The 25554-nt window shown below is 37.4% G+C and overlaps 1 protein-coding gene across 2 annotated transcripts in view; it reads left to right on the top strand.

Annotated features, from left to right (window-relative positions):
- PCDH19 (protocadherin 19) overlaps positions 1 to 25554 on the top strand; it is a 137929-nt gene that overhangs the window by 78964 nt on the left and 33411 nt on the right. Inside the window, exon 4 of one of the 2 annotated variants that reach the window (XM_025431748.3) lies at positions 8587 to 8756. In XM_025431748.3, coding sequence (XP_025287533.1) covers positions 8587 to 8756 — 170 coding nt within the window. Of the gene's footprint in view, positions 1 to 8583; positions 8757 to 25554 lie in introns of both variants that reach the window. The other variant, XM_025431747.3, reaches the window with a different exon arrangement.

The following is a 25554-nucleotide window of genomic DNA, read 5'->3' as shown; positions in this document are numbered from 1 at the left end:
TCAAAAAACAAAAATACAAAAAAACCAAAGAGGATTTGTGTGATTGGTTAGTCATAACTGTTATCCATATAGCCACAGAATACCGAGCTGAATACTGCCAAGGAAGATTCCATCTGATGCAGTGGGTACCAAGGTTCAGGGAGCCCTCTAAGGAGGGAGCACTAAACAAAGTGGAGAACTTACTGGGCTGAAAAACCAGTACTGACTATTCACATGATGCCTTTATTACTCTTCATGCAAATATCCTCTTGAATGGTCCAGTGGTTATTCTGCAGCTAAAATGGAATCAGAGTGTGTTTGTTAAAATAATATAAATAAAATAAAGAGAGAAGCAGGGTCTATTGGAGCTACAGTAGAGAAGATGTGAAAATTCTATTATTTTGCTGGCTCCAATCCCATAAATTTATCTCACCAGATGAGTATGATTTGAAGAATAAACTGGCTTGTTGAACAAGTCACTTTAATTCATATTTAATTTAATTCATGATGCTGCAGTAACCCCTGAAATCATGCTAGGTTTATCTGTATTGGTCTGGAATTGCTTGTGAACTTAAGTGATGACCATTAATTATTGTTAATTAAAATGAATAGCCCAGCATTACTGGTCATAGCAGTTTGTAATTTTCTTGAGAGGTTGGGAGAAATCTACTTTGAATATTTTCTTAGCTCACAGAATAAACTCAAAATGTAAGGAATTCAAAATTACCTGACTCATTTGTTTTAGGAGAAAAAAGGCCCCTCTTTATGTGTGCTGTTTAGAGTAACTTTGCAGCAGAAATCTACTTTATTTTTATTTATACTTTATTTTCTGCTTTAGGACTGTTATTTCAAAGCTTCTGATAAAAATTCTGGTAAAAGCAGATTTTTTTTTTTTTTATCTTCACCTGTCCCTTGGGCTAGCTCTGGGTCCCTGGGAATTCTATGACCAGGTTAAACTTTTGCCGTAAGTCTGATTTTCAGAGCAAGGCAGAAAGCCTTCTCCTAGGGACCCTCGCTGTCTTAGGTCAGCCCCGAATATACAGTGCCCAGGCTGAATGATGAGATGAAAACTTAACATTTAAACATTTAGTTTTTGGGATACATGTATTTCCACAGCAGCTTTGGGACTCCCTAGAAACCTCTGATTTTGGTTAATTACTTTATATGTTTTGGTTTACACACAAAATGCACAACCTGGACTTAACACAGGCTTTCAGTGGAAAAGTCTCCTGATGTTGCCTGAAACCTAAAATAGTGACTTTTTACCAGGGACCACTTTGATTAAGAGGAAACATCTGAAAACTCAGGGACACATGCATTTTTGCCAGATTCTGTTTTTGGAACATTGACGGCTTTGGAAAACCACAAAGGCCTTGGAATTTACCGGATCCATTGAGTTTAGACAAAGCACAATACCTGGAAAGATACAGGAAATCTCGTGTGCTATGCTTTTCTGGGGACTAACCATTTTAAATGTAAAATGTGTGGAAAATGTTAAGAGAGAGTTATAACACCAGGTGATAAAAACCATGCAAACTATGTTCAAATAGCTCACAGTGATGTTTGAAAGGGGTTTCACTGTATGTGGTTTCTTGAGGATCCATTTATATGCATGGAAAAATCTCCCAGCCAGGAAATTCTGAATCTTGTTATCAGTTTTAATTTTACCACCAAGTCCTGTTTCTTTGAATCCAATTTCAGGAGAATTTTGAGAACTTCTTTTCCTATCCATTTTCTTTCCCTCTATTTATTTTCTACTTACCCAAGGATGCTTCTTGGACCCTTCTCTTCGGCATTCTCTAGCAGTTGTTAACTGTCTCGTCCAGACAGTTTACACACAGGCTGCTTTTCCACTCTCACATCTGTTTACCTTGGGTAAACCAATGGAAAGACAGGGAGCAAGGGGGTTCCCTTAAGCACAAATCAAGGTTGAAAAGGGTAGAGAGTGGATCTGGAACAGAAAGGGAAGATAAATGTCACATCATCTTTGCACCCCAGAATCTGGTGTCATATTTATGTAGTTTTGTTGTTGTTTTCAGAGCATCACCTGCAACCTGCAGGTGTACCCACGGCTTATGTCAGAATTCCAGATTAATGAGCCAAGATGGTTTAGAAACTTTTTTGGATGTGCTTCCTTCCTGCTGTGTTTGTTTCCCTGGTATCTTCTCAGAACAAGGCAAGCCAGCAGTTGCACTTTGCCCCTGCTGCAACACTCTCTTTCTTCATGCTTGGTTTCTCTGCTGCTATCTAATGTCTACTCCCACAGTGCTTTTGGAGCAATATCAAGCGGGGCATGAGGCTGTAGCTCAAAGAAAATGAAGCAGGAAATGAACAAGATAGTGAAGCAGGGTGGAAGGGAAAATGACCATTGGCTTCTAAAGCATACATAGTGCTTTCCTTTTCCACCCGATGTGTTCTGGAGTTTTGCTGCACCTGGTATAATATCTTGTCTATAACAAGTGCTGGTACATGTTTATTGAATGAATAGATGAAAGAAGTTGAAGAAAATCTCAGCATTTTATCAATGGAAATTGGCACGAAATATCCCTCTAAACCAGTAATTTCTGACCTTTAATATGCATTAGAATCACCTCGGAGGGGATGCCTGGGTGGCTCAGGGATTGAGCATCTGCCTTTGGCTCAGGGCATGATCCCCGGTTGGGGGTTCGAGTCCCGCATTGGGTTCCCTGTGAGGAGCCTGCTTCTCCCTCTGTCTATGTCTCTGCCTCTCTTGCTGAGTCTCTCATGAATAAATAAATAAAATCTTTTTTTTAAAAGAATTGCCTGGGAGGTTTGTTAAATGCAGAGTCTTTTAGCTCCATCCCTAGAGAATCTCCAGTTTTCATAGGTTCCAGACGTGATTATGATGCAGGTAGGAGGTCCAGGAACCACTGTAGAATCATCCTTATATCCTCTAAATATAGTTACAATACTTTTACTTTCTTCTCATTCTTACTCTTACGTGGCATTCCTTGGGCATGTGGTCTCACCTGCTAGGAAGATATGACCTGTTTCCGTTCAGATTATTCTGTCTCTGGGAAAGATTTCCAATATTTTATTTTATTTTATTTTATTTTATTTTATTTTATTTTATTTTATTTTATTTTATTTTATTTTTTTTGATTTCCAATATTTTAAAGGGTAAATATGGGTCAGAATTGGAATAATGTTTATTCATTAAGCATTTTCTATGTAACTCTCATGTTCAGAGTCTTGCTGTAGGTGTTTTCACACAAATCTGTTCCTTTGTTGGCCACCAGCGCAGTAATAGAAACATTTGCATTTACAATACCATTGCAAATGGGTACCCCTAATTTATTGTCCTACAAAAGTTGGTTTACAAGTCTTTCATTTCCCAAGAGGTACACAGGTAATAAAACAAGTGAAATCAGCATTTTTTATGCCTGGCATAAATTGCTATTTGTTTTGGGTGAGTAGCCATTTACCAGGCTGTTTTACAATTTGCAGCATCTTGCTCCCAGGGCCTTAAACTGCCTTACCCAGATCCATTCATTAAGCCACTAAATGTCCTGACAAGATTAGAATAAGTGGTACTTAGTTCGGCAGATGGGAAAACTGATCTTTTAGTGGGTTCCAGGGTTTGGGGGAGGGGAGTTACACCCCTTGCATTTTTTTTAAAACATCCTATTATTTATTTTTTTAAAGATTTATTTATTAATTCATGAGAGACACACAGAGAGAGGCAGAGACATAGGCAGAGAAAGAAGCAGGCTCCCTGCGGGGAGCCCGATGCAGGACTCCATCGAGGATCTGGGATCACGCCCTGAGCCCAAGGCTGATGCTCAACTGCTGGCCACCCAGGCATCCCATCCCTTGCATTTTTTTTTTTTCAGAGAATACATGACTACCTTTTTTGGAGTCTTTTAAACAATTTTTATTGAGTTTAAAATCTTAATTCCAGTAGAATTACCATACAATGTTATACTAGTTTCAGATGTACGATATAGTGATTCAACAATTCTTTTTTTTTTAAAGATTTTTATTTATTTATTTATGAGAGGTATAGAGAGAGAGGCAGAAACACAGGCAGAGGGAGAAGCAGGCTCCATGCAGGGAGCCCAATGTGGGACTCGACCCTGGGTCTGCAGGATTATGCCCTGGGCCGAAGGCAGGTGCCAAACTGCTGAGCCACCCAGGGATCCCAGTGATTCAACAATTTTATACCTTACTCAGTGTTCATCAGGATACGTGTACTCCAAATCCCCATCACCTCTTTCACCCATTCCCCCACCTACCTCCCCTCTGGTAACTATCAGGTTGTTCTCTATAGTTAGAAGATTTTTCCTTGGTTTGCCCCTCTCTCTCCCTCTCTCTCATTTTGTTTTGTTTCTTAAATTCCACATGTGAGTGAAATCATATGGTATTCATCTTTCTCTGACCTATTTCACTTAGCATTATACTCTCTAGCTCCATCCATGTTGTTGAAGATGGCAGGATTTCATTTTTTTTGTGGTTGAATAATATTCCATTTTATATATAAATATGTATATTTACATATATTATCTTATATATCATATATATTATATATTATATTATACATATTATGTTATCACCAAATGTATGTATAAATGTCATATATATATATATGTATATATATATATATATAAAACCTCTTCTTTATCCATTTATGTAGCAGCAGACACTTGGGCTGCTTCCATAATTTGGCTACTGTACGTAAATAATGCTGCAATAAACATAGGGGTGTATATAGCCTTTTGAAATAGTGTTTTTGTATTATGGGGATAAATGCTCAGGGATGGGATTACTGTATTGTAGGATAGTTATATTTTTATTTTTTTGAGAAACCTCCATACTATTTTCCACAGTGGTTGCACTAGTTTGCATTCCTACCAACAGTGCATGAAGGTTCCTTTTTCTCCACATCCTCACCAATACTTGCTGTTTCTCATGTTTGTTATTTTAGCAAAGAATACCTGACTTTTTATACTCACACTACCAGTCCCAAATAGCCAATCCTTAACTATTTTATTATTTCTCTCATTTCTATAAAAAAAAACCAAAATCTCTGAGATGGTTTGTAATATTTAGATACATATAAAAAAAGGTGATCAAACTTTAAAAAGGTGATCAAGCTTTAAAAAGATAGCCAATCCTTAACTATTTTATTATTTCTCTCATTTCTATCAAAAACAAAAAACAAAATCTGTGAGGTGGTTTGTAATATTCAGATACATATAAAAAAGATGATCAAACATTAAAAAGGCATACTTCCAATTGGGTGAAGCTAAATAGTGATCCTTGGCATCCAAATCACTGCAATTAAACATTATATTTATCATGAAGCTTTTGAGAAGCCAATACAAAATGGTAAGTACACCAGGGCATATAGTTCTCATTTTTCAATAAACAAAGGACACACATTTGACAGGAGACTTTCTTTTCCTGTTCCTGAATTCTAGGAGAAATTAATATAGCATACAGTGTTTGACTATAGTTTATGGAAGATATAGAGACATTATTTAAATACCCATTTCCTATATCAGTTAGAAAGAAAGACCACAGGTGTAATATTTAACTATAAATCAATGAAGACATTACCATATGGAATAATGATCATATTAAACAATTACCATTTATTGAGCATTTGTGTGTACCCAGTACTTCATGTACAGTATTTCATTGAGTCATCCAAATGACCTTGTGAAGAAGGTTTTAGAAAATGCATTTTATAGACAAGGAAATTGAGGCTCAAAGACATTAGATAACAGGCCCAGTCTCCCATAGATGAAGTGGGATAGTACGATTGTCACTTATTCTAATGACAGTGCTCTTTCCTCTATAGTCTGAAAATCTGGTAGAAAAGAGTTTGAAAGAACCTAAAGCAGTGATTTTCAGCTGAGTGTGATTTGGCAATGTATGGAGACCTTTTTGGTGTAACTTCTGGAAGAGGCCCTACTAGCATCTAATGGGTAGAGGCCAGGGATGCTGATGAACATTCTACAATGTGCATAAAATATTATGCTAAACATTCTACAATGTGCATAAAAAATTATGCAGCTTAAAATGTCAGTAATGCCAAGGTTGAGAAACCGTGGTCTAAGGGATGGTTAATTACATTGTCCTTATACTCCTTAACCTATGTCTCCAGCATATTTTGTCAACTGCTGAAATGCACCCAATTCAGGGTTGAAGTCTCTGGCTTAAAGCAACAATTTTGTGTTCTAGATTAAAGAAATTTTCATGTGCTGCAGATACCAGAAATGCAAGTCAAAAATTAATATTTGGTATAAAAATATATGAACAAGGCAGGTCATTTCCCTTCTTCTGAAATACAGGAGTCCATATGGACAGGACCAATTTTTTTTTCTAAAAGACAAACTTTGAATCTGTTCAAGCTATGGGATTAGTATTTACAGGACGCCCCAACATCTGTGCGGTAAAGCTAGAAATTGTTACACGCTCTAAAGCCTGTACTTCCAATTGGTCTTCTTGACCATAAAATAATTTTAGGATGATTGTTTTTTTTTAATGATAGTCACACACACACACACACAGAGAGAGAGAGAGAGAGAGAGAGAGGCAGAGGGAGAAGCAGGCTCCATGCATCAGGAGCCCGACGTGGGATTCGATCCCGGGTCTCCAGGATCGCGCCCTGGGCCAAAGGCAGGCGCCAAACCGCTGTGCCACCCAGGGATCCCGGATGATTGGTTTTTTAATAGAACTGCATACTGGTGGGTCCACAGGGCTGAGTAGCTGCATGACATAATTTTGGAGGAGCTGAGTGAATTGGCTTATTGAATGATTTTAGTTTTAATACAGGTGATGCTCAGTGATCCTTCCTGAAAGTAATTAGCAAACAGGTCAATGTTTTACTCTCTCCTGCTCTTCATTTTCTTATAATTATGGCTTTCCAGTTACTGCCCTTTTGATCTTTTCCTTTTCATATTCATGGCAGCAAGCATTCTACATCTAGATTGGTTATATATTAAAAATCTGCTGTGATTCCTTTTGACCAATGTAGAGAATGACAATGTATCTATTGTGTCCATGGCATAGCTCTTCATCATATATACCGAATGTTCTTATCAAAGCCTCAGAGATCCAGGCCTGTGGATATTCAAGGTTGAGGACATCAAATGAGTTTACACTATCATCTCTACAGGCTCTCTTTTCAGAGGTACAGTAGGTCTGTTGAGACTTACCCTAATTCACAAGCATGACACTCTGTTATTAAGACGACAACACATTATCTTGATACTTCCTCACTGATTGGGGAATGGATTCACCATTCCACTAGGTATTTCAGATGCATAATTTATGGTCCTTAGTGTTGCATATCCACAGATTCTGTCAGGACATACAAAGTGTTAGAAAAAACAGGTGGGGCCTCTATGGATGTACCTTATGTATTATTCTCTATTTTTGTGTGAGGTTCTTGGATGGCATGTTTAGTGCACTGTATGGTGGACTGATTTAACAAATGCAAGAAAAATTGGCCCATAAACTCCTCAGCTGAAAGTTTTCATATTTTTAGCTTAACTACACTCACAGTTTTATTAGAGCTCAACTCTCTGCTTCTCTTATATCTTACTGTGCATGCACCAAGGCTCTCCTCTTCTCAGCGCCTGCCTCTCTTTTCCTTTGAATCTATCTCTCTGAATTTCTCAGCTAAAACTGACCTGAGTTCTCTGGTCCTGATAATCCTTTCTATTTTAATTGCATTACTTTAATTTCTGCCACTTCAATTTTTGCAGTTGATTAGTAGACCTCTTTGGAGAAGCAATTTACATAGTATTTAAGGGCCCAGGCTCTGGAGCTAGACTGACTGGATTTGGCCTTAGATCTGTTACATTTCCTCAGCTATATGACCTTGGGCAGGTTATTTAACTTCCTTGTGCTTCTGTTCTTTCATCTATAAATGGCAATATTAATGGTACCTTTCTCTTATATAGTTGTGATGATTAAAAAAGTTAATTCATGTCAAGCACTTAGAACAGTGCCTTATGTGTAGTAATTGCTCAGGAAACATTAGCTATTATTTTACTTTGATTACATAAGAAGAGAGAAAACCTTCTGAAATGGTAATATTCTTTGCAGGTGGTTGTTTCAAATTTCTATCTTCTTCCACCTTGCCTGTAGTAATGCATTGAAGATAAGTGAATGAAAGTATTAGCTACATCAGCATTCAATACTCGGAACCTCTCTGCAGTGTTAAGTTCCATTATCTTTGTTTTTTAACAAAATTATTTATTTGTTTGTTTGTTTATTTATTTAAGAGAGAGAGAGAGAGAGAGCACAGAATCCTGTGAGAGGGGCAGAAGGAGAGGGAGGGAGAGAATCCCAAGCAGACTCCCCTCTGAGCACAGAGCCCAACACAGTGCTCGATATCACAACCCATGAGATCAGGACCTGAGCAAAAATCACAATTTGGATACTCAACCAACTGAGCCACCCTGGTGCCCCAACTTCCATTATCTTTAAACAGAAATTTCTCTTTTATCTACTCTTTTTGACAGTCCAGTCACTGTTGGCCTCACCACAGAGATGATATCATCCTGGCTCTGAAAGATTTTAAAGATCAGATTATCACAGTTGTAAATTATCATTCTTTCTTCAACCCAGCAGCTCTACCTTCAAGGACTTAGAGGGCAACAGCCTGAAGGATAGTGGTCATGAAGAGAGTGACCAGACTGACAGTGAGCATGATGTCCAGCGGAGCCTGTATTGTGATACTGCTGTCAATGATGTGCTGAACACCAGTGTGACCTCCATGGGATCTCAGATGCCTGACCATGGTAAGGGCTGATTGGATGTAAGTTGCAGCTATGATCCCAAAGAATCCAAATATTTGTAGGTACATTGTACTACTTTACTGTAGTAAGTGTCATCAAGGTGTGTACTGTGCTTATGCCTGAATAGCATCTACAGAGTTTTGAGATGTTCTGACACTTGACCAGGTTCTTCATCCTCCCTGAGTGGATCTCCTAGGTTTGTATAAGGTTGCAGGCAGTTTAAAAGCTAACTACTTATTCATATTGTGTACATTCTTTTTAATAATAACTGCACTGAGCACATAGAAAATGAGCAGATACTTTCTCACCAGGAATAAATGCCTCATTTTACATGAAATTTAACTGATCAGTTGAGTTGCACAGAACATAGCACTAATGACACCAAAGGGGTGGATTTTATTTCTATATCAGGCTGGTTAACATTACCCAGAGAGAGGCTCTGTTCTCTGACCACAGATTGTATACCCTTTACTGAAGAGAGAAAGTACCAAACTTCCCATTTTGTTTATGGGGTGGGTATGCCAACTCCCTCTAGCTACCACACACATGGATGCCATTCATTGTAGGAGAGACTAGTGTAAGAAAACATGGCTTATCAAAGTAATATTCTGTGCATATGAAAAACATCTCAAAGCAAATCTCAGGAGTAGCATTCTCATGTATGAAAAAGAGTCTATTTTTGTGAATGCAGCCACACATGCTTTAGCAAGAGGAGCTATTTAAAGCTGTGGTAGGCATAAACCAGGGTATAAAAACATTAGCAGAGTTCAGCAAAGGCAGAATATTCAAATGGACTTGGGCACAAATGTCATTTTCAATGTTTTACGGATGCAAACATGCTAGGAAAACAGCCTGTCTTTTTCAATTAAGAACTATGAATTCAGCTTGGTGTTTAGGCTCAGTGAAGCTTCAGAATGCTTGGCTATGTCTTGAGAGAAGCTAGACGCAAGCTCAGCTGGAAGCCCTACTGCTAAAAGACTTAAAGATGAGAAAACAAAATATGGTGATTATGTGCTGGTCTTCAGCTGTTTCATTTCACTGTAAACATCATTAAATGCTTTTTGTTTTGGTCTTATAAATGAATCCAAAGGAGAATATTACACAATTCAAAAAGGGAAATGTTTTTCATAGAAAAAGGTTTGTCACTGTAGATTCTGTTAAATTGTCTAATCCATCCCCTCCCCAGCAGACCCAAGTGCCAATGTCTGTAATATATAGAGGTCACTACTGATTGTGCACTGCTGTTTTCCCTAATTGGCAAGTGGTGACATCCACAGAGATAATATACTTTCTGGGCAACCTTTCTAAGACTAAAGATGAAAAACTAGACATTTATATAACTGAAACAGAGACTGTTTAATTCTCAGAAGATTAGTAGTGTGTCATAGGATACAGACGAGTATTATCATTTACTAGTCTTGTATCTCAAAAAAGTGATTTTTCACTATATCAGAAAGGGTTTTAGTTAGACGCTTTTAAAAATGAAGTGAATCCAGAAAAGGAAAAGGTCATAATTGATTCTCACTTTATACCTGGATAGAATAACTCTGTTTAAATTTTTGTCACATTTTTCTAGGAAAACAGTATTGGTGGAGTATGCTTAATTTTTCTGAGGGACTCTTTCTTCCAAATGGGATGTATTATATGTGTATATATATAATACATTATACATTATATATATATATACACATAATGTATTATATATACAATGTATTATATATGTTATATACTAATGAGAGTATTCTAAAGCAAATGTGTGGCATTATTCCAAGACTCTCCTACATAAAAGATGATTACATACACACACACACATACACACACACGTGTACCCAGACACCTTTTGCTGTTTAATTTTGGCAACACTTTCATATTTTTTCTCAGTATTCAGGTTGCTTTTATGTATCTTATTTTTTTCCCCATCATTCAAGCAGTGGCTAAATCTTAAGCCAACCCTTGAATTTGCTTTTTTCAATTTGGTTGAGTCATTAAGCTTTAGGTACAGACAGAATTCTGGTCTTGCTTACCTCTCAGGCTCTACCTTATGATATCCCCATACTTCTGAGCTTTCCATAATAGTACTTAATTGTTATATCCCAAATCAACTCTAAGCTAAACACATAAATTGTGTCACTTCAGTTATTGCTACCTCAAACAACAGCAACAATCTCAACAATTAACATTTTTTTAAAGATAGAGCACAAGAGAGAGCGCATAAGCAGGGGGAGCAGGAGAGGGAGAAGTAGACTCCCCACTGAGCAGGGAGCCCAATGCAGGGATGGATCCCAGGACTCAAGGATCATGGCCTGAGCCAAAGGCAGATGCTTAACTGACTGAGCCACCCAGGCACCCCAGCAATTAACAGTTTATAGCATTTTACTATCTCTAATAGTAAAATGGATGCACATAATATTTCTCATTTTATCCTGAAGCAGAATAGTTGAAAGACAATCATGGAGCAAATTTACCACGTATGCCTGATCTTGTAACCATTCTAACTAGAACAGTTCTAGATATATTCATTCCAGGGCAATACGGTATTGTTGCTTCTGGGGACTACCAATTTAGAAAGATCATGAGGGAAAATGGAATTTCCTCTGGACTCAGACCTGCACTGAAAGTCTCAAGGATTCCTTGAGGGAAAAAAAATACCAACAAAATAAAACAAAACAAAAATACAGACCCAAGTCTCTTTGATTCATTGATACTGTAATAGACATTTCAAACCCAACTGCCCTAAAATCCTGGTGGTTCCAGAGATGGACAGTTCTTGAGGTTTTAGTAAATGACTCTCGAGATAAAGGTTATAAAGACCTTGTCAGACTAACTCTGATCCTGACAATATTTCTTCTGGTCCTGTCAGAACCATTCAAAGTTGGGCCAAATATATCCAATAGAGTGTATCTTACACCTTTGTTTTGGCTTACCTTGGATTTCATGTCTGTAGTCTTCTGTGTTTTCTGAATTGAATATTAGCACAGCATTTTTCTTTGCACATATATGGACACATGATTGATAGGGAGTGTCAGGATTTTCAAAATAAAGATAATTTTATGCATCTGGTAATTTTTTCCTTGAGCAGGAATGGGTTGTTCAGTGAGCTATTATTCTTTTGCCAACATTTGAGGAAAATGTACAAATTATATTTGCTCCCCACTTTCCCAGACACCTGGGCCCCATGCTTCTTCACACTGCGAACGTTTCTTTGGGTTTTATTAACTGTTATAGTAGAAGGACGCTTGGTCTGAATGTCAAAGGTGCTTCATGACTTTCAGAGTAAAGGCCTAAATCCCTTAATTTTCAGCAAACCATCTTGAGAACATTCCTAGGGATGGAACCCAGAACCAGTATATTCAACCAAAGAAGGAGAATATCTGGAAGGCTTTTGCACCCAAAGGGCAAAGCCAGGGAGGGGTTTAGCCACTTGAGTTTGACTTGTGTTTTGACTACCCACCCTAATACATTTGTGAGCTGGGTCAGGCTGGAGATAAGAAGGAAGGACAGGAATCTCTGCTTTCTGGATTATTATCAATCCTGGTATCCCTCTCAACATGCCTAAGACCAGGTCACTTGGTTGATGAACTGGCTGAGCTGAATTTCCTTGTTTCCAGGTGATTGAATTACAAATTCATTTATCATTTTGGTGCCCTTAAATTAATATGTCTCAGCGTGTCCCAGTAATTCAGCTCTTATTGTTATGGCTTCCCAGAAAAGAAGGTGATGGAGAATTGTTTATCCTGTACTTCCTACTCACATATAGCATTTTTGGGAATGCTATCTCTTTGGAGCTCTCAGAGTGCCTTGAGAATAAGTAAGTGTTGTCACTCAGAATATTTTACCACCTGATTTGGTTCTTGAGGTGATTTGGTGCTGAGCTTGGGAGTCACATTCAAATCCTTTAACCAATTCCTTCCCTTCCTCAATTTGACGAATTTGGTAAAATTACCAAATTACCAAATTCAGGCAGGGCCAAGAAATTTGCCTTATGCATGCAGCAGTCTCCAAGAAGAGTAACTGACCGTTATTAGAGAGGTCAGAGGTGCCAGAGGTTCATGGTTTTGTTGCAAAATTAGGGGTATCACTGGGCTTGAATCTCCTCCTTTCAGAGTTATTTCTGGGCTGAGTAGTGCTGGGGTTAATAGGCTTCTGTCTCTTCTATGCTTCTTTGCATGACCATTTGTGATGACTTGGATATACAATTATGCTTACTTAAACTATGTAGTCCTTTTGGGAATCATGTCCCAGAACTATACATACTCATCCCAAGCTCAACTTATTTGTTTCAAATCATACTCAGTCTCTCTTTATGATTTTAATTATTGATTATAAATTCATCAGCTGAAAAGATGACTCTAATTGATCTAATGTGGACCTAGTTTAGAGTTAACTACAACACTGAGTTGGTTTTCCTCCCCTGCTAATTGATACCAAATGGAAGCAACATACAGAAACTCACAATAACATCTATCTGCTTTCGTATCCAAATGCAATATAATGATTGCTTTATTTCTGGAATTGTAAATCCTTCTGCATTTTAAACTTGTTTATTTGGTAGTTCATCACCTGAATATCATTTAACAAATTTTTTTTTGTGTAAAATATGGTTTGGAAGAACTTGATCTGTGCCTGATGCAACTGCTATTACAAATTAGCCATGAAAATATTCTGTAGGTTTCATACTATGCATAGTCTAGTTTCAATCAGAGGTGTATTAAGGCGTTTACACTTCCAACACTCTACTAGCATTGTGTAATTTTATTTCCTCTAGCCTTTTATTGAAATTATGATTTAGTGACTGAACATCCTTTGCTTATCCTTTTACCTATCCCCCTGACTCACCTCTCACCTTACTAAATTTCTAAGCATTCATTTCAATTAGTCTCTTGGCAAAAGAGAGTTCTCAGTGGAGAATATTTTGTGACATTGCAAAGCAGTGTGCTACTGGGCTCCAGAAATGGTAGCATGGGCCAGATGTTTATAAGAGTAATTGAAAATTCCATCTTATCAGAATAGCATTTGCTGTCAAAAAGTTTTATCTTTACTTCAACAAAGAGGTTGATTAGATCCCCCTGGACCTGAATTAGCATCTTTGAGGCTAGATATACTGTGCTGCAATTCATGTGGTTAGTTCTCCCCTGGTTTTGTTCATATAGAATCTTTTAAAAATGTCTTCAGCCTCATGAATATATATGCCAGGTGAAATGTTAAATTACTTGAACAATGGAATGTATGTGTATATAATGAATCCATATATGTGACTTTCAGCTGTTTTCATCTATCTTGGATATACAGTATTCTAATGCCAGGTGGGAACAATCCACGAATAGTTACATATATTTCACCCATTCATTTAGCAATATTTTTGAGTGTCCACTGTGTGTCTGGCTCTGGAAATTGAATGTGTCAATTGCTGCTATTATGGACTGTGAAAGTTCTCATCATTTTAACTTTGCTTATATCTGGCATTTGCTGAATTGACCAAGGTCAGCTCAATGATGAAACTAATTTCATCAATGATTTTAGAAATTGTTATAAGAATAGATCCTGGTACTATTAAAAACTTTATTAATATTGTGTCAACAAAGCAAGAGAAATAATGAAAGGAGACTTACAATCAAGACCATATTTTTAATAAGAATATCATGAAAGACTCTTCCTTGATGTCCTAATTTGAACAATGTCACAATGATAAACATTTTCTTTTTAAATCCATCTGCTATGAGGCTGAACTACTTGCTTACTTTTAGTTAACTTCATTATAAAACGATAGGTTTAATCTCTAACATGCCCAGTTACCTTGTTGGTTTAGAGGCACTCAGTGGTACTCAATGCCCAGTCTGCCTTTTTTTCTGATGTTCAGGAACTTTTATTCATTCTCAGTCTCAGCAGTGGCTGGGCAGGTGGGAATAGAGGGACAGATGGATACTTTTGTTTATTTCAACTACATTGCTGCACCAGATAATTGGCTCCTTTCAAAGCATTATTTACATTTTATTGGCAAGACAGTTGCTGGAATAAAAAGTTGTCTTTAACTAATGGAAACATGCATGCTGTTAGCAGTTGTTTGCTAGCATTATTTTGGCATGGACCTTTTGGTCAGAGAATTTTTCTAGGGCAGTTCTCTTCATCTGCTTTGAAGTAGAAACAATGTGCTCCCCTGTTTTTTTTTTTAATAAAAATGTTTTCCTGATCCACTTGGAACTTTTAGTTGTCTCATATTCAATTTCTATTTTAAAATTTATTATTTATAATTACCTGTGGAAAGGGATTCATAATTCATCAAGAGCATAAACGTCAGGGTCTTTCTTGACTGGTTGACACTAAAATTTTCTATATTTTTAAGTACTTATAAAGCATTGGAGGATGGAAATTATACAAAGGAAGCATACTGGACAATTAAGACTTATATTCTCTAGGAATTTTTGGCCCAGTAGCACAAATAGACCAGAATGGAATAGACTGCATAGGATCAGTGAAGAAATTAATTATTTGAGCTGGAAAGCAATATACATTTCAAAGGACACATTGGTGTAATGGGATCCCTTTGGAGGAATAGTGGAAGTGAGGCCCAATATAGTAGGCTAGATAAAATTATGCTCTATTTGGGTAATTTGCTAGGTGAATGTTTTCCAATTGCTTTATGATAAAGCAAGTTCTGTAGGCCATGATAAATAGGGACACTGCCAATGGGATAACAGATGAGAAGCAAAGTAAGTTGTTTTATAGGGCTGGATCATATGGGTTGCTTTGCATACTCAAAGTCCATTGAAATGTCAAGATCATCATCTACTTTGGGTCTTTCTATTTAACGACATTTTTGTCCTCTCATAAGATGGTTAAGAACCAAAAACTCCATCAGGATGGGAAAACATAAATCTAAACTTGTCATTTAAATATTTATGAACTTGTTATTCTGTTTGTTTTCCCTTAACCAGTTGATTATGAAATAAATATGGGGAACCAAGTCCAACCATAATTTAAAAGGCAATTTTAAGAATACCAAAACCATGTGTTATTTCTTTATTGTATGGCAATATACGCGTGAGATGGTTTTCCTCTTTTATAGATACTTTTTGTCATCCAGAATTATGTCTTAGCCCTAGGTATTTTTGATCTCCGTCTTTACCAAATGGATGATTGCCTGTTTACTTTGGGCCAAGGAAAGGTAATCTCACACATCTACTTTGGAATTGTGGCTTTTTGAAAGAAAGTCTTTTCCATTTCTTTTCCTCCATGACTTATCCCCAATAAATCCCCAAACGTGGAAAAATCAATAAGCTCCAGACTGGAAAATGTTTGAGTGGCGCTTAGAGCCATCATTAAAATTGCTTTTTTGAGACTTACAGCTCAAGGTGGGCAGACAAAGCTGATTCTTTTGCAACTGGGCAGAATGGAGTCCTATAAACCAATTATTCTGCCACATAGAGAGAATACAAAGCAGTTATCCATAGCTTGGTCTAAAGAGATTATCAGTGAGATACCAGTCTCTAGAGTTGTTTTGGAGCAAATCATTGGGGGTGGACATTTGTGTGCAGGTGACAAAGTCAGAAAGGTGTTGTGGGATTTTAGGTTTTATGGTGAACCTTGAAATTCACTCAGTCTAAATTCTACTCCATCATTGGAGAATTTTGCGAGATGGTGTGTGACAGAGGTAATATGAAAGGCACTGAATACAGAAATGGCAAAAGTAGTTTATCAGAAAACAAGCTCTTTGTGGCTGAATTCGTTCATGAGAGGCATTTTGTATTTTGAGGGATCCTGGTAATCAGAAATAATAGTTCTACTCCATTATTCTTTGTAATAGTACAGACAACAAACTTGCAAACTGTTAAATCTGAAATAATAGATGATATCATTTTATCATAACTTAGTTTTTTATTATTTTTGTTTATTTGAGAAAGAGAGAGCACACATGTGAGTGGGGGGAGGGACACAGGGTGAGAGAGGAGAGAATCTCAAGCAGGCTTCCTACTGAGTGTGGAGCCAGATGCAGAACTCAGTGTGGGGTTTGATGCAAGGCTTGATCCCATGATCTTGAGATTATGACCAGAGCCAAAATCAAGAATTGGTCATTTAACTTACTAAGCCAACAAGGTGCCCCATCAGTTAGTTCTTTGAAACCTTAGTAATATCCATGTTAGTGGCAAATGGGGCACTTTAGGTTCACAATTTAGTTTAACAGAAAGATTTTCAGTTTGGTATAAGTTAGAAACTTAAGAACACATTCATCCTCTTCTATCCCAGTTAGCTAAGCCCTAAGTTCTTGCTAATTCATGGTCTAGTATCTAGACTCCAAGTGATGCAGGGGGGTAACTGTTATCTGCCTTAAATAAAAGCATAACTCATTACATTGACATTTTAAATACATACCTCTGTAAACACTGCTGTAATCACCTGGAGAAATTTGGTAGCCTTAGTTGATTGCAGCAAGGCAGCTTTCCAGTTATGAGTTTGAAAATTTGAAGCCACTGGGAAAGATATGTTTTCCAATTTGTATGAGGCCACTTTCTTCACCTTTAAACTCATATAGTTTCTCCTGGATAAGAGGAATACTACAGATTCCAAGATATTTAGACTGGTCAAACTGTACCAAGGCATCAGTTAGTAATACAATTCCTGGATCATATGATAGTTTTGTTTTTAACTTTTTGAGGAACCTCCATATTCTTTTCCAGAGTGGCTGCACCAGTTTGCATTCCCACCAACAGTGCAAGAAGGTTCCTTTTGCTCCACATCCTTGCCAACACCTGTTGTTTCTTGTGTTTTTTATTTTAGCCATCCTGACAGGTATGAGATGATATTACATTTTAGTTTTGATTTGCATTTCTCTGATGATAAGTGATACATCTCTTCATGTATCTGTTGTCCATCTGGATGTCTTCTTTGGAGAAATGTCTGTTCATATCTTCTGCCCATTTTTAACTGAGTTGTTTTTCGGGTGTTGAGATTTATAAGTTCTTTATATATTTTGAGATACTAACCCTTTATTAGTTATATCATTTGCAAATATCTTCTCCCATTATGTAGGTTGCCTTCTAATTTTGTTGATTATTTCCTTTGCCATACAGAATCTTTTTATTTTGATGAGTCCCAATAGTTTATTTTTGCTTTTGTTTCCTTTGCATCAGGAGACGTATTTAGAAAAAAGTTGCCCTATTGTTGATGTCAAAAAAAAAAAAATACTGCCTGTGTTCTCTTTTCAGATTTTTATGGTTTCTGGGGTGCCTGGGTGGCTCAGTGGTTGAGCATCTTCCTTTGGCTCAGGGCATGATCCTGGGGTCCTGGGATCGAGTACCACATGGGACTCCCTGCAGGGAGCCTGCTTCTCCTTCTGCCTGTGTCTCTGCCTCTCTCTCTGTGTGTGTCTCTCATGAATAAATAAATAAAATTTTTGAGAAAAGAATATTTATCTGGTTTCAGGTCTCACATTTAAGTCTTTTAAAAAAAAAGAGATTTATTTGTTTATTTTAGAGAGAGAGTGGGGGAGGGGCAGTCAAAGAGGGAGAGAGGATCTTTTTTTTTTTTTTAATTTATGATAGTCACACAGGGAGAGAGAGAGGCAGAGACACAGGCAGAGGGAGAAGCAGGCTCCATGCACCGGGAGCCGACGTAGGATTCGATCCCGGGTCTCCAGGATTGCGCCCTGGGCCAAGGGCAGGCGCCAAACCGCTGCGCCACCCAGGGATCCCGGGAGAGAGGATCTTAAGCAGACTTTGCCTGAGCATGGAGCCCAACTTTGGGCTCAATCTCATGACCTTAAGACCTGAGTGGAAACCAAGAGTCTGAGGCTGAACCAACTGCACCATGCAGGTTCCCCTCACATTTATGTCTTTAATCCATTTTGAATTTATTTTTGTGTATGGTGTAAGAAGGTGGTCCAGTTTTCTCAACACCATTTGTTGAAGAGACTGGCTTTTTCCCATTGGGTATTCATTCTTTCCTGCTTTGTTGAAGATTTATTGACCATATAATTGTGGAATTATTTCTGGATTTTCTATTCTTTTTTTTTAATTTAAATTCAATTAGCCAACATATCATTAGTTTCAGATGTAGAGTTCAGTAATTCAGTTGCATATAACATCCAGTGCTCATCACATCATGTGCTCTCCTTAATGCCCATCACCCAGTTATCCCATCCCCCCTCCCCATTCCCCTCTAGCTACCCCTAGTTTGTTTCCTATTGTTTAGCATCTTCTAGATTTTCTATCCTGGTTTATTGATCTATGTGTCTGTTTTTGCACAAGTACCATACTGTTTTGATTCTCTCAGCTTAGTAATAAAACTTTAGGTATGGGATTGTGACACCTCCAGCCTTGTTCTTCATTCTCAAGATTGTTTTGGCTATGCAGGATCTTTTGTGGTTCCAAACAAATTTTTGGATTGTTCTAGTTCTGTGAAAAATGCTGTTGATATTTTTGGTAGGATTGCATTAAATGTGTAGATTGCTTTGGGCGGTATATATATTTTAAAAATATTTGTTTTTCCAATCCATTAGCATGGAATATCTTTTTCATTTCTTTGTGTTGTCTTCAACTTCTTTCATTAGGGTTTTTTTTTTCATTAGTTTCATTAGTTTTTTATAGTCAGTATAAAAACTAACCTCTTTGGTTAGGTTTATTCTTAGGTGTCTTATTATTTTGGTGCAATTGTTTTCTTAATTTCTCTTTCTGCTGCTTCATTATTTGTATGTAGAAATGCTATAGATTTCTGTACATTGATTTTGTATCCTATGACTTTGTCTATCAGTTCTAGCAGTTTTTGGTGGTTTTTTGGGTTTTCTTTTTTTTTAGATTTTATTTATTTATTCATGAGAGACACATCTGTGTCATCTGTAAATAGTGAAAATTTTATTTCTTCGTTGCTGATTTGGATGCCTTTTATTTTTTGTTGTTGTGTTTGTTGTCTGAGTGCTGTGGCTAGGACTTCCAGTACTATGTTGAATAAAAGTGATGAATGGACATCCTTATCCTGTTCCTGATCTTAGGGGAAAAGCTCTCGGTTTTTTCCCATTAAGGATGATGTTAGCTGTGGGTTTTTAATATAAGGCCTTTAATATGTTGAGGTGTGTTCCCTCTAAATCTATTTTGTTGAGGGTTTTTTATCATGAATCGATGTGCTTTGTCAGATGTTTCTTCTGCTTCTATTGAAATGATCTTACGGTTCTTATCCTTTCTCTTATTGGTGTGATGTATCACATGGATTGATTTGCAAATATTGAACCACCTTGCAACCCAGGAATAAATACCATTTGATCACGGTGTAGGATTTTGTTAATATATTGTTGAATATATTCAACAATTTGCTCATATTTTGCTCATATTTTGCTCATATTTTGTTGAGGATTTTTGCATCTATGTTCTTCAGAGATATTGGCCTGCAGTTTTCTTTTTTTAGTGGTGTCTTTACCTGGTTTTGTTATCAGGGTAATGCTGGCCTTTTAGAATGAATTTGGAAGTTTTCCTTCCTTTTCTTTTTTTGGGAATAGTTTGAGAAGAATAGGTGTTAACTCTTCTTTAAATGTTGGGTAGATTTCACCTGTGAAGGCATCAGGTTTTTGTTTTTGGGGAGATTTTTGATTACTGACTCAGTGTCTTTGCTGGTTATTAGTCTTTTATGATTTTTTTATTTCGTCCTATTTCAGTTTTGGTAGTTTTTATGTTTCTAGGAATTTATCCATTTCTTCTAGGTTGTCCAACTTCTTGGCATTTGGTTTCTCATAATATTCTCTTATGATTGTAGTTCTGTGGTGTTCATTGTTATTTCATCCTTCTCATTTGTGATTTTATTTATTTGAGTCTTTGTTTTTTTCTGCATAGAGGTTTATAAATTTTATTTATCTTTTCAAAGATCCATCTCCTGGTTTTGCTGATCTGTTTTATTGTTTTTTTTTTAATTTTTAAAAAATATTCATTTATTTTTGAGAGGGTTGGGGAGGGAGGAACAGAGAGAAAGGGAGACAGAGACAATCTCAAGCAGACTCCCCACTGAGCACAGAGCCCAATGCAGGGCTCGATATCATGACCATAAGATTCTGATCTGAGCTGTAAACAAGAGTTGGATGCTTACCCAACTGAGCCACCCAAGTGCCCCATGTTTTTTTAGATTCTATATCACTTATTTCTGCTCTAATCCTTATTGTTTCTTTCCTTCTGCTTGTTTTAGGTTTTATTTATTGTTCTTTTTCTAGCTTCTTTGGGTGCAAGGTTAGGTTGTTTATTTGAAATTTTTCTTGCTTCTTGAGGTAGGCCTGTATTGACATAAATTTCCCCCCTTAGAGCTGCTTTTGCTGCATCCCAGAGGTTTTGGACTGTTGTATTTTCATTTGTTCCATGAGTTTTTAAACTTCTTTTTTTATTTCCTGCTTGACCCAGTAATTGTTTAATAGCATGTTGTTTAACCTCCATGTATTTGTGGTATTTACAGATTTTTTTTCTTGTGTTGACATGTGTCATAGCATTGTGGTCAGGAAGTATGCATGGTATGATTTTGACTTTTTGAATTTATTGAGGGTTTTTTTGTGGGCTAATATGTGATCTATTCAAGATAATGTTCCATGTGCACTGAAAAGAATGTGTATTCTGCTGTTTTAGGATGGCATGTTTTGAATATATATGTTAAATCCATGTGTTCCAGTGTGTCATTCAAAGCCGTTGTTTTCTTGTTGATGTTCTGTTTAGATAATTTGTCCACTGAATTTAGTGGGGTGTTAAAGTGCCCTAGTATTATTGTGTTATTATTAATTAGTTCTTTTATGTTTGTTATTAACTGTTTTATTATTTGGGTGCTCCTATGTTGGGTGCATAACTATTTACAATTGTTAGATCTACTTGTTGGATCGTTCCCTTTGTTATTATGTAGTGTTCTTCTTTTCTCTTATTACAGTCTTTGTTTCAAGTCTATTTTGTCAGTTATACGTATTGCTATTCCAGCTTTCTTTTCACATGCATTTGCATGTTAAATATTCCTCCATCCCATTACTTTTAATCTGCAAGTGTCTTTAGATCTAAAATGGGTTCCTTATAAGCAACATATAGAGGGTCTTGATTTTTTTTATTCATTCTGACACTCTGTGTCTTTTTTCTTTCTCCAAATTTTTATTTAAATTCCAGTTAGTTAACATAGAGTGTAATATTAATTTCACATGTAGAATTTACTGGTTCATCACTTACATACAATACCCAGTACACATCACAACAAATGCCCTGTTTAATACTCATCACCAATTTAACCCATCCCCTTGCTCACCTCCCCTCCAGTAACCATTAGTTCATTCTCCATAGTTAAGAGTCTGTTTCTTGGTTTGCCTTTCTTTTCCCCCTCATGTTCATTTGTTTTTTTGTATCTTAAATTCCACATATGAATGAAGTGGCATGGTATCTTTCTCTGACTTCTTTTGCTTAGCATAATACTCTCTAGCTCCATCTATGTTGCTGCAAATGGCGAGATTTCATTCTTTTTTTATGGGTGAATAAGATTCCATTGTCTTTTGATTGAAGCAGTTAGTCCATTTACATTCAAAATAATCATTGATAGATATGTATTTATTGCTATTTTATTGCTGTTTTATTACTTGTTTTGTGGTTGTTTCTAAAGATTTTCTCTGATTCTTTCCTCTCTTTCTTCTTTCATGTTTTGCTGACTTTTTTAATTATATATTGGATTTCTTTCTCTTTATTTTTTGAATACTTATTATTGGCTTTTGATACATGGTTACCATAAGGTTTGTTCATAACCTCTTCTCATATAGCAGTCTTTATTAAGCTGATGGTCATTTAAGTTTGAACCCATTCTTTTCCCCTTTCCTCCTTAAATTTTAGGTGCATGTTACTATATTTTATATCCTTTATTTGTGACTTATTGACAAATTTTTTACAGGATTATTCATTTTCACTAGTGCTTCCTATCTGTATACTGTCACTTTTGGTCTTTCCTTTCCACTTCACATGTTCCTTTTTAATGTTTCCTGCAGATCTGGTTTAGTGGTCATGAATTCCTTTAGTTTTTGTTTGTCTGGGAAACTGTTTATCTCTATCTATCTCTAAACTGTTTATCTCCTTCTATTCTGAATGATAGCCTTGTTGGATGAAGTATTCTTGGCTGCAGATTTTTTCCCATTCAGCACTTGGAATATATTATGCCACTTTCTTCTGTCTTACAAAGTTTCTTTTTTTTTTTTTTTTCCTTACAAAGTTTCTATTGAAAAATCTCCTACTGGCTTTATGGGTTTCCCTTGTAAGTTAATGACTTTTTTTTTTTATTTTGATGCTGTTAGAATTTTTTCTTTATCACTGTATTTTGCAAATTTAATTACATTATGACTTGGTGTCAGTCTTCTTTTATTGAATTTGATGGTGGTACTGTGTGCCTCCTGGATCTGGATATCTGTTTCCTTCCCTAGATTAAGGATGTTTTCAGCTATTATTTTTTCATATAAATTTTCTGTCCCCCTTTCTCTCTCTCCTTCTTCTGGGACTTCTATAATATGAACATTATTATGTTTGATGGAGTCATTGAGTTCCCTAATAGTATTCTTGTTTTGCATAATTCTTTTTTCTCTCTTTTGTTCAGCTTGATTACTTTCCATGGCTCTGTCTTCTAGATCACTAATTCATTCCTCTGCTTTTTCCATCCTGCTGGTCATTCCATCAAGTGTGTTTCTCCTTTCATTTATTGTACCCTTTATCTCTACTATGTTATTCCTTATCGTTGTGTTAAGGGTCTTATTCATGTCTTCCACTCTTTTCTGAAGTCCAGTGAGTATCCTTATTGTCATTGCTTTAAATTCTCTATCATGCATGTTACTTACATTTGTTTCATTAGATCTCTGGCTCTGGGCTTGTCCTCTTCTTTCATTTGGGATAAATTTCTCTGTCTTCTCATTTTCTCTGCCTCTCTCTATTTCTCTGTATTAAGAAAGTCAGCTGGGTCTTCTGCTCTTGAAAGTAGCGACTTTATGAAGAAGAGGTCCTGGAGTGCCTGTAGTGCAGTGTCCCTTGTTCCCCAGAGCCTTATACTTCAGGAGAGTATCTTATGTGTGTTGATTATGCTATGCTATTGTGCCTGAGTCACTTTTCATTTCCATGTAGTCATCTTCACTGACTCTCTGCCTTTTGTGGTGCGAGCTTGCTCTCTGTGGTTTTAGTAGGACCCAAGCAGTCCAGCTCTGGTGGGACCTGCCAGCTGGAGAAGTTGGGAGCGGGGTAGTGGTTTCAGCAAAATGTGTGCTGGGCTTGTAGTCCAATTCCAGGTCCTCTGAAGTGCTCTAGTGCCTGAGAGCTAGGTGTCAGGAAAGCCAGGGACATGAGGCTAGGTGCAGTGTGCAATGCTGGCTGGGGGCATGCTGCTGAGCACAGTGTGGTTTGGCTTGGTGTGATGGCTGGGGTGGGTGTGGTGGCTATGCCCAATGTGCAAAAATGGCCTAGGATGTGTGGCTTGGCATAGTGCAAGACAGTATCTATAGATACCCGGCTGGGAATGGCATGAGGCAGCTTCTGGGGATATGTGGCTGGGTGATACACACAAAGGTGTCTTGGGTGCACAGCCAAGTGTGGCACTGCAGATGTGCATGGCACTTGGTGGCAGCTGTGCACCAGGCAGCTGGTAGGGGGCATGTTCAGCTTTAACAAAATTTGCCCTGAGCCCAGGGCTGAGGCCAGCAGGGTTGGGGTGTACAAGTCTTCAGGAGAACTTGTGCATGTGGTGCACTGCTAGGTGGTTAGGTAGCAAGTGTCTGTGCAGCCCTACCTCCGGCATGTGTCCCTGTGCTTATGTTATGGGATGGGGAGGAAAAAGACTCCTTCTAGCTCCTTTGTTTTCAAAGTCCCCCAAGGTATTCAGAAATCAGCACGAACAGATCTGTCTCTCATTTGCCCTGGTGTCTTATAAACTGGTTTTTGTGTTGCCCCTCTGCACAGGCTGCTGTATCTTTAAGGGCAGTGACTGGCTATCACTGGTTCTCTGGGCTCCACCCCAATGTTGAGTTTGCTGACCTCTAAAGCTCCAGGTTAGAAGCCCCACTGGTTTTACAAGTTCATATTTTCAGCTCTTCTGGTTTTAGAGCCAAACTCTATGGGGATTAGTCTTCTCTTTGTGAACTCTGTGGTGGAAGGGCTGGTTTTTAGGCTCTCTCTGAGCACACAGCTTTTACCTCCAGTGGGTGGTCTCCCTCTGCCTTTCTGTCCTTACTAACCTTCTAGATGTAGCTTCTTCTCAATATTTAGTCATAGAGTTTGTTCTTCTTCCAGTCTTCAGATTGCTGTCCAGTTTATCAACTTGGATGTGGATGATATCTCTTTGAAAATGGAGCGATCTCAGGGTCTTCTTACCCCACCATCTTCCCAAAATCTGAGAATTTTGTCCTTTTAATTCAAGGAGCCATTTTATTCTAGATACATGCTTCATATAAATATCTGTTCCATTTCTTTCTGGAAGAAAAACGGATGCACTGAGGGTTTAAAGACTTCATTAATGTCAAAATGCAAATCAATGGCAAAGTCCAGAGTAAAGACCTAAGTGAGAATTCTTTTGCTTGACTCACTGACCATCAAACTGCACGTTTTAGAAGTTGAATGATTATCTGTGAGTAACCTATTAAGTCTGAGTTTCCCTATACTGGATGGTTTTGCTGAATGGCAAAATGAGCATTCAGAAATACCATTGTCTATGCACAACGTGGATTGTTAAGACCTGGCGCAAGACCTTTGTACCAACTGTCAACTTAGAAGGTGTTATTAGGCTCTCAGAGCTCACCGAACACTTTAAGATTTATAATTGATATCAACTGAAGTTGAAGGCAAAGATAACC

The sequence above is a fragment of the Canis lupus genome, chromosome X (assembly GCF_003254725.2).
Source record: "Canis lupus dingo isolate Sandy chromosome X, ASM325472v2, whole genome shotgun sequence".
In the NCBI taxonomy this organism is placed as follows: Eukaryota; Metazoa; Chordata; class Mammalia; order Carnivora; family Canidae; genus Canis; species Canis lupus.
This window is presented reverse-complemented; position numbering and strand designations above follow the sequence as displayed.